The 9,282-nt window shown below is 49.5% G+C and overlaps 1 protein-coding gene and 1 pseudogene across 1 annotated transcript; both read left to right on the top strand.

Annotated features, from left to right (window-relative positions):
* The first annotated feature begins 2,673 nt into the window (after positions 1-2,673).
* Positions 2,674-4,576, top strand: LOC123126118 (scopoletin glucosyltransferase). Its single transcript, XM_044546513.1, has one exon. The coding sequence runs from the start codon at positions 2,770-2,772 to the stop codon at positions 4,231-4,233; it is 1,464 nt and encodes a 487-aa protein (XP_044402448.1). The 5' UTR covers positions 2,674-2,769; the 3' UTR covers positions 4,234-4,576.
* Positions 4,577-5,094: 518 nt separating this feature from the next.
* On the top strand, positions 5,095-7,773 carry LOC123121171 (ATP-dependent zinc metalloprotease FTSH 5, mitochondrial-like; annotated as a pseudogene).
* Positions 7,774-9,282: the final 1,509 nt, after the last annotated feature.

Raw genomic sequence — 9,282 nt, forward strand, 5'->3', positions numbered from 1 at the left:
GATATTTCGGTTGCCCCGTTCTCGGAGATAGAGGTGTTTGAAGCTATTGCGCAGATGAAGAACAATAAGGCTCCAGGGCCGGATGGATTTCCGACGGAGTTCTATAAAAAGTGTTGGCATATTATTAAGGGGGATTTGTTACCAATGTTCCATTATCTATTCTCTGGACAGCTTCAGTTATTTCATTTAAATTTTGGAACAATAACACTGCTTCCTAAGAAAAGGGAAGCTGTGAGAATTGAGCAATTCAGGCCGATCTGCCTCCTCAATGTTAGTTTCAAAATTTTCACCAAGGTTGGGACTAATAGGCTCACACAGATTGCGCATTCTGTGGTGCAGCATTCCCAAACTGCTTTCATGCCGGACAGAAACATCCTAGAAGGGGTGGTGGTCCTTCATGAAACGCTCCACGAAATTCACACTAAAAAATTAGATGGAGTTGTTTTTAAGGTGGATTTCGAGAAAGCGTACGATAAAGTCAAATGGCCATTCCTTCAACAGGCCTTGCGTATGAAAAGTTTTGATGAAGCCTGGCGACACCAGGTAGAATCGTTCACGCAAAAAGGGAGTGTTGAAATTAAAGTGAATGACGACATAGGTCATTATTTTCAGACACATAAGGGCCTGAGACAAGGGGATCCGATGTCTCCTATCCTGTTCAACATTGTAGTTGATATGTTGGCAATTTTGATAGGAAGGGCTAAGGAGGCTGGTCAGGTGGGTGGCTTGATACCTCATCTAGTTGATGGAGGTGTGTCTATCCTTCAGTACGCCGATGATACGATCATCTTTATGGAGCATGACTTGGCCAAAGCGAGAAATATGAAGCTGGTGTTATGCTTATTTGAACAATTGACCGGGTTAAAGATTAACTTTCACAAAAGCGAATTGTTCTGCTTTGGTAGAGCCAATGACGAACAAGAGGCGTATAGGCAATTGGTTGGGTGCGAATTGGGGACTTTACCTTTTACGTACTTAGGTATATCAATCCACCATCGTAAGCTGACAAACAGAGAATGGAAGTGCATCGAGGACCGATTTGAAAAGAAACTGAGTTGCTGGAAGGGCAAGCTCATGTCGTACGGAGGCCGATTAATCCTGATTAATTCGGTTCTCACGAGTATGCCTATGTTTCTTTTGTCGTTCTTCGAAGTCCCAGTTGGAGTTAGGAAAAGACTGGACTTCTATCGATCACGATTTTTCTGGCAGAGCGATGAATTAAAAAGAAATTACCGACTCGCCAAATGAGATGTCATCTGTCGACCGAAAGACCAAGGGGGTCTTGGTATTGAGAATCTTGAGGTCAAGAACAGATGTCTTCTCAGCAAGTGGCTGTGGAAGTTATCGATTGAGACTGATGCCACTTGGGCGCAGATCCTCCGTAGCAAGTATCTTCACTCCAAAACTTTGTCACAGGTGACAGCAAGCCCGACTGAATCACCTTTTTGGAAAGGGCTTATGAAAGTCAAATTAAGCTTGTTTAATAGGACAAAGTTTATTATTGGCAACGGTGCTAGTACACGATTTTGGGAGGATACTTGGCTCGGAGAGCCCCCCCTTGCCATTCAATACCCATCTCTGTATCGTATTGTTCAACGACGTGAGGCGTTCGTTGCAACGGTACTTCAATCCAACCCCCTTAATATTCAGTTCAGAAGGGAGCTAATTGGCAATCGTTGGGAAGAATGGCTCCATCTAGTAAGTAGACTGATGCAGGTTCAGCTAACTCAACAACCGGATAAATTATGCTGGAAGCTTACTAGGTCTGGAGAGTTTACTGTTAAATCAATGTATGTTGATGTTATCAATTCAAGCTCGATTCCTAGTTCCAAACATGTCCGGGCTGTTAAAGTTCCTTTGAAAATCAAAGTGTTTATGTGGTTTGTCCATAAACAAGTAATATTAACCAAGGAAATTTTGGTAAAACGTAATTGGACAGGATCTACTAGGTGTAGTTTCTGTGATCGGGATGAAACCATCAAATACCTTTTTCTTGATTGCCCGTTAGCAAAAGTCTTATGGCGGACAGTCCATATTGCATTTAATATTACTCCACCGAGTTCTGTCAACATGTTATTTGAAACGTGGCTTAACGGGATAGAGCCCGAAACAGCGAGACATATTCGAGTAGGAGTTTGTGCTTTATTGTGGGCAGTCTGGAACTGCAGAAATGATTTGGTCTTTAACGGAACAACAAATATTTATTTTTTGCAGGTTATTTTTCGAGCCACTGCGTTGATTCGTATGTGGTCGCTACTCATTCCGATGGAGGCCAGGGAGCGTTTGGTTACTGAATCTACCCGCTGGGAGATGGTAGCACGAGATATTTTCAGCTGGTTTGGATGGCGGTCATGTAATAGGATAAGCAATTAGTTTACCTGTCTCTCTTATGCCAGCCGGTTGTGGCTTTTCATGACCAATTTGTTTTTGGCCCTTTTGGCTCTTTGTGAGCTCTCCTTTATTTTCGTGTTGAGACCCTAAGACCTTGTTGAACATATTTATCTTTTTAATAAGTTGACTGTATGCATCGTTCTGATGCAGAGGCCGTGGAGTCCCCTTTTCGAGAAAAAAAAAGTTTCCAAACTCTTGCATGCGAAGGCATCGAAAAAGTTGAAAAGGGCATCAAAGTCAGAATCAAGCCTCTTAATAACTAGAGGAAAGTGGACTCTCGAGGACGGAGATCACCAAAGTCACAAACAACTTGCCCTTTTTAAATACGCTGATTGCTCCTGCTCCGTGCCGGCAAGCCAGACACGCAGCTAGCCAGCCATGGCTGTCAAAGGCGAGCAGCAGCCGCCGCTGCACATCCTCTTCTTCCCGTTCCTCGCCCCCGGCCACCTCATACCGATCGCCGACATGGCCGCGGTCTTCGCCGCCCGCGGCATCAGGTGCACCATCCTCACCACGCCAGTCAACGCTGCCATCATCCGCTCGACCGTCGACCGTGCCAACGACGCGTCCCGTGCCACCGGCTGCCCAGCGATCGACATCTCCGTCGTGCCTTTCCCTGACATCGGGGGCCTCCCGCCGGGCGTGGAGAACGGCATGGCCCTTACGTCCGACGTCGACCGCGAAAGGTTTTTCGAAGCGGCGCAGCTGCTCCGGGAGCCCTTCGAGCGGTTCTTGGCCGACAACCGCCCCGACGCCGTGGTGTCCGACAGCTTTTGGCACTGGTCGGCGGACGCCGCGGCGGAGCACGGCGTCCCCCGCCTCGCGTTCCTCGGTACCAGCATGTTGGCGCGGTCCTGCACCGAAAGCATGCTGCGCAATAACCCGCTGGAGACCGTCCCCGACGACCCCGATGCTCTCGTTCTGCTGCCGGGGCTGCCGCACCGCGTCGAGCTGAGGCGGAGCCAAATGATGATCGACCCCGCGAAGCGGCCTGACCACTGGGCGCTCTTCCAGAGCATCAACGCCGCCGACCAGCGGAGCTTCGGCGAGGTGTTCAACAGCTTCCACGGGCTGGAGCCAGACTACGTCGAGCACTATCACAGGACGCTCGGCAGCCGAGCGTGGCTCGTCGGGCCCGTTGCGCTCGCCAGCAAGGACATGGCTGGGAGGGGCACGGACGCGCTCTCGCCGGATGCGGACAGCTGCCTACGGTGGCTGGACACGAAGCCTGCCGGCTCGGTGGTGTACGTCTCCTTCGGCACGCTAACTAGTTCCTCGCCGGCGGAGCTGCACCAGCTCGCCCGCGGCCTCGCCCTCTCAGACGTGGATTTCGTGTGGGTGATCGGCGCCGCAGGCCAAGCCCCAGACTCTTCAGAGTGGATGCCTGAAGGCTTCGCCGAGCTGATGGCGCGCGGCGACCGGGGCTTCATCATCCGAGGCTGGGCGCCGCAGTTGCTCATCCTGGACCACCCCGCCCTCGGTGGGTTCTTGACGCACTGCGGTTGGAACTCGACGCTGGAGGCCGTGAGCACCGGTGTGCCGATGGTCACATGGCCACGGTATGCAGATCAGCTCCACAACGAGCAGCTCGTCGTGGAGGTGCTTGGAGTGGGTGTCAGCATCACGGGCGGCAAGGACTACGCGGCTTCTGGGGAGGTGATGGGTGAGGCGATCGCTGAATCCATTGTTAGATTGATGGGCGACAGCGAGGAGGGCGACGCGATACGAGAGAAGGTCAAGGACCTCGGCATGAAGGCAAGGTGCGCGGTAGAGAACGGTGGATCTTCGTACAATGACGTCGGAAGTCTGATGGACGAGCTGATGGCCCGTAGGACGGCGTAGGGGTGCCGTGAAGGTTGGAGAAGGCATCCGGCCAACTGATCGATATTGATCGCAGGTCTCCTCTTGTCATAGGCTCTCGAACTATTTCAGATGTGTCATGTAGGTTCTTAAATTATGAAAAATTGTCATCCAAATCCTTAAAGTGCAATATATGTGTCATCCTTGTCCTTGAACTATTTCAAAGGAGTCACGTAGGTCCTTCAACTATTTCAGAGGTGTCACATATATAGATATTTATTACACTTCAAGGATTTTTGAGGACCTGTATGCCACTTTTCATAGTTTGAGGACCTATATGACACCTTCGGAATAGTTTGAGGACCTTGGATACACTTCAAGGATCCGTTTTTATTTATTCTGCATGTTAGATTTGACTGAAGTCAAATTTCGTAAAATTTGACCAAGTTGATAGAAATAATATAAACATTTACCATAACAAATCTATATGATGGGAAAGTACATTCAACAATGAATCTAATGATATTGATTTGTTATTGTATGTGTTAATATTTTTGTTTATAAACTTTGTCAAAGTTTGACTTTGATCAAAACTAATACGCATACTAAATAAAAACAGAGGGAGTACTGTATTTCCAAAAGAAAAAACGCAAACATAAAAGATAGAGGTACAAAACCAACGTACATAGAAAAAAGAAGAAGGAATAGTACTTAATTGAACCTGGAATCTGGAGTTGAGATCGTGAGGGATATAATCTCTTGGGAGCAATTCGGTGGAAAGCTTTCCTTATTTTCTCTCGTTGAGTCTTGGTATTCTTCGGGCGACGGCGAGTAAGGGTTCAGCTAGACGACATACACATCTTTCTCCAGCAACAGCGCGCCCTGTCAGGCTGTCACCCCACCATGGCCTGCCGCCTCGCCCTCTCCAAGGTCCTTCCTTTTCTTTTCCTTCCCTTGTGTTTTTCCCAGCATCAGCATGGTTTCGGCAGATCTTGGGTGCAGGACGATCGAGGAGGCTCTCTAGATTGATACTCCTATATGCCACACCAGATTGACTCCAGTAGCCATGATCGATCTTTGTGTGTGCTTGTGTCACAGGCTGCAAGGCATCTTGCTAAGGATAGATCGGCACACGTGATCTACACTTCTTCCAGGGAACCTGCAGCAACTGCAACTATTAGCACAGGTATACATGTAATGTTTTCAGTCATACCTCATACTCCTAGACCTCTTTGATTTTTAACTGTTGCCATGGAGGAGAGGAACTAACATAACTATGTTTAATGCAGGTAGCGTCCTTAGCGCAAACCTACAAGCGAGATGCCAGTCGAGCTCTGTCCGTCACAACGCGCGGGGCCTGCACTCTGGGGCTACTTCTAGCACCGATCCAGAGAGAGAGTTGTGCAGGCCTTCAAAAGCCAGAACTCCACTCCGGCTCTCTCTGAGTACATCAAGGCCCTTGTCAGTCTCGAAACCCAAGCTCGAGGTAGCCGCCCTTTTTCTTTACCGACCAATCGCTATTTTCTACCCCATGCATAAACGACACGCGATTTGTTCCACGACTTGTCTTCTTCGTGTGGATGAATTCTCCACGCACTGCTAATTTAGAATGTGGTTGCAGCGGAGAAAGGCCAGTTCAGCAAGGAGCTTTGGCGTACCTTTCGGGCCGTCGCAGCCACTGGCCTTGTAATCTATGCTGGCATGACTAGGCTTGACAGGTTGAACGAGCAAGGCCTTGATGGTTTGGAAGAAGATGAAGATTGTGACCCTGATGATCTTAAAGAAGAAGAAGATGACAATTGCGACCATGATGATCTGGAGGAGGAAGAAGATGACGAAGATTCTGACAGCAATGATTTAGAAGAGGAAGAAGACTAGAAGAGGATGACTGTGATGATTCAAAATGTAGTTTTGACGGCGTGAATGAAGTGGCCCCAAATTCGGGCACGAAATTCAGTGATGTCAAGGGGGTTGACGAAGCCAAAGCTGAGCTTGAGGACATTGTTCACTATCTACGAGATCCCAAGGTAAGATCATCAACTAACAAAACGGCATGCATGGGCTACAATTCAATTCTCTTTTTTTCTTAATGCTGATCAGAGTTGTTAACCTAGCATACTTAATTTTCAGCGTTTCACGCGCCTTGGTGGCAAGCTTCCAAAGGGTGTTCTGCTTGTGGGCCCACCTGGCACAGGGAAGACAATGTTGGCAAGGGCTGTGGCTGGGGAAGCTGGCGTCCCATTCTTTGCATGCAGTGGAAGTGATTTCGAGGAGATGTATGTGGGTGTTGGGGCTAAGAGAGTGAGGGAGCTCTTCGGTGAAGCAAAGAAGCAAAATCTCCTTGCATAATATTTATCGACGAGATTGATGCCATTGGAGGCCGTAGAAACCCGGAAGATCCAACGTGTCACAGGCAAACCGTGAACCAGCCGGTTTCTGAGATGGATGGCTTCAAGCAAAATGATAGGGTCATTGTGATCGCGGCGACCAACTTCCCTCAGTCACTTGATAAAGCCCTCCTCAGGCCTGGGCGTCTTGGCCGTCAAATTCATGTCCCAATTCCAGATGTCGAGGGCAGACGGCAGATCCTCGAGGTTTATATGTCAAAAGTACATACTACCACCCCGTCCCAAAATATAAGGCGTCTTTGCCATCTCCAATGCAAGACTCTCACCCTTTCTCCATGATTGTATTGTAGGTCCAAGCCAGCAAGGATGTGGATCTGATGACCATTGCAAGGGGTACACCTGGATTCTCTGGTGCAGACCTCTCAAACCTGGTGAATGACGCTGCTCTCAAGGCAGCCAAGGATGGGGCGGAAGTTGTTATGATGCATCACATTGAGTATGCCAAGGACAGGATCATGATGGGAAGTGAACGCAAGTCAGCAGTGATACCAGATAACTGCAGGAAGCTTACCGCGTACCGTGAGGGAGGGCATGCCCTTGTTACCATCCACACGGATGGCGCTCGACCTATCCACAAGGACACCATTGTTCCCAGGGGAGATGCTCTTGGCATGGTGACACACCTGCCAGAGGACGAAGATGCGTATAAAGAAACGAGGAAGCAAATGCTGGCGAGATTGGAAGTCCTCATGGGACGTCGGGTGGCCGAGGAGCTTGTATTTGGAGAGAGCGAGGTGACCGCTGCCGCCTCCTCTGATCTAAGCCAGGCAACGCAGCTGGCAATAGACATGGTCACCAGGTATGGTATGAGCGGGCAGGTCGGCCTTGTTTCCTACGATGACGATGGTGGCAGCTGTGTGAAGAGGACGGCCATGAGGGGGCTGCAGACATCCCATGTCGATGAGGAAGTGAAGGAGCTATTGGACAAGGCTTACAAGAATGCGACAACGATTCTCACGACGCACATCAATGAGCTTCATGTGCTAGCCGGCGCCCTCCTTGAGCATGAAACTCTCACCGGGGACCAGATCAACAAACTAGTATATAGGCAAGTAAACGGCCTTAACAATAGTCAACAGAATCATGAAACGCCTCCTTCACCCTAAAAGGTGAGAGGCAAAACAGTTTTGTCCTAAGAACAATATTTTCTTTTGCTTATGCATGGCTTTTGTGAGAATGCTATGTATTTTGCATCGTTGTTTTTGATTCAGTAAAAACACTCCTGCTTTCGGATCTTAGAGACATAAAAGTACCCCAACATAGTAGTAGGATATCTGTGACTGAGCACAAGGAGTAAATGAAGTTTCAGTGGCAACACCTGTACATATGGCAATATCACAAAATGTATCATGTGTTTGTAACTATACCTGCTACCCACGTCGGCTTCTTAAAAAAATTATAATTCCAGAGAATGCTTCCATCATTGTGAGAGTGCAATGCACATTCGTTTCACAATCAGCTTATCTCCCCATCAAGGACTTCTCTGCGGATGAGCATCGGACTCAACCACGTCTTGCAGTGAACTGCAAGGTCATGAGTCTGCACCTGAAATTTTCATCTGCCAGCCCCTGCTGGCTGCAAGCAATTAGAACGGCATGTAAAGCAATATTATCATGACACCACAATCTTTCATCTTCTCTAGAAGCACTAGAGCCTCGCCTTCATGGTCATGGACTAGCTGTGTAGCTCCATAGCAGACCATGAGAATATGCCCAGACACTTAATCTACTCGAATGTTTTCTTTGAAGCCTTATCATGACAGTGATCGAGTCCAGATATGACCGCACAATAGTGTATCTGCTTGCAGGTTGTTGGTAGATTCAGAGCAGCACAAGCATTCATTACACTCAATAAATTAAGCTGGTCTGGCTCTTCTTCAACAGAAAGAAACTCTATAAACATGTCTAATGCCTTCTCAAAACTCTCATTGTACGTGAATGCTATAATCACGGATGTCCATTGTGAAGACATCTTGCTTTAGGTGTCATATGGAAGCATCTCAGAGTGTCATTTACTGACCGTCCGCTAGCGATTTTGCATAAAAGTTCCTCGGTTTATAAGAAATTAAACTGCAGTCCCTGTTTTAGTGGGTCTCTATATAACGTTTCACTTTTGCAAAAAAAAACCTGTACTCATTTGAATTCCACCCGTTGTCCTCCCGTCGTCTTATCCATTTCTCCTGCGACAGCGACGGCGGCTTCGCCCATTCCGTCGTGCGCCGGCGACGGCTGCCGCCGTGCCTCGCGCGGGAGGATGGAGGGCGCTCGCCAGGAGGTTGGAGGACGTTCGCCGGGGCGAGTGCTGCGGAGACGGCGCGGCGAGGCGGGTCAGTGGCGGTTGTTGACCGGCCGTCGTGCGTCGCAGGGGAGGATGAAGGACGCTCGCCGTGGCGTGCGCGGCGGGAGGCGTCTGCTGCCGAGCGTCGAGGTGGAGCAGTGGCGTTGGTCGAGGAGGCAGAGGCAGCCAAGTCAATGAGGCACTGGCGTCGGCCGGAGCAGAGGACGACAGCTCCCGCCCTCGTTGCTGTCCGCGCGCGCCCGCGTGGTCGCCTCCGTCCGCGCCCTTCAGCTCGCCTCTGTCCGCGTCCTGCCGCGTGCCAACCGCGCAGGGAGACCGCCTCTGCCTGCCGCGCGCGCCTTTGCTCACGCCCTGCAGCTCGCCTCCGCCCTCGTCCTGCCGCGGT

The sequence above is a fragment of the Triticum aestivum genome, chromosome 5D, assembly GCF_018294505.1.
Source record: "Triticum aestivum cultivar Chinese Spring chromosome 5D, IWGSC CS RefSeq v2.1, whole genome shotgun sequence".
In the NCBI taxonomy this organism is placed as follows: Eukaryota; Viridiplantae; Streptophyta; class Magnoliopsida; order Poales; family Poaceae; genus Triticum; species Triticum aestivum.

Coding starts and splice junctions, on each gene's coding strand:
- LOC123126118 (XM_044546513.1), top strand. CDS start 2,770: ATGGCTGTCAAAGGCGAGCAGCAGCCGCCGCTGCACATCCTCTTCTTC.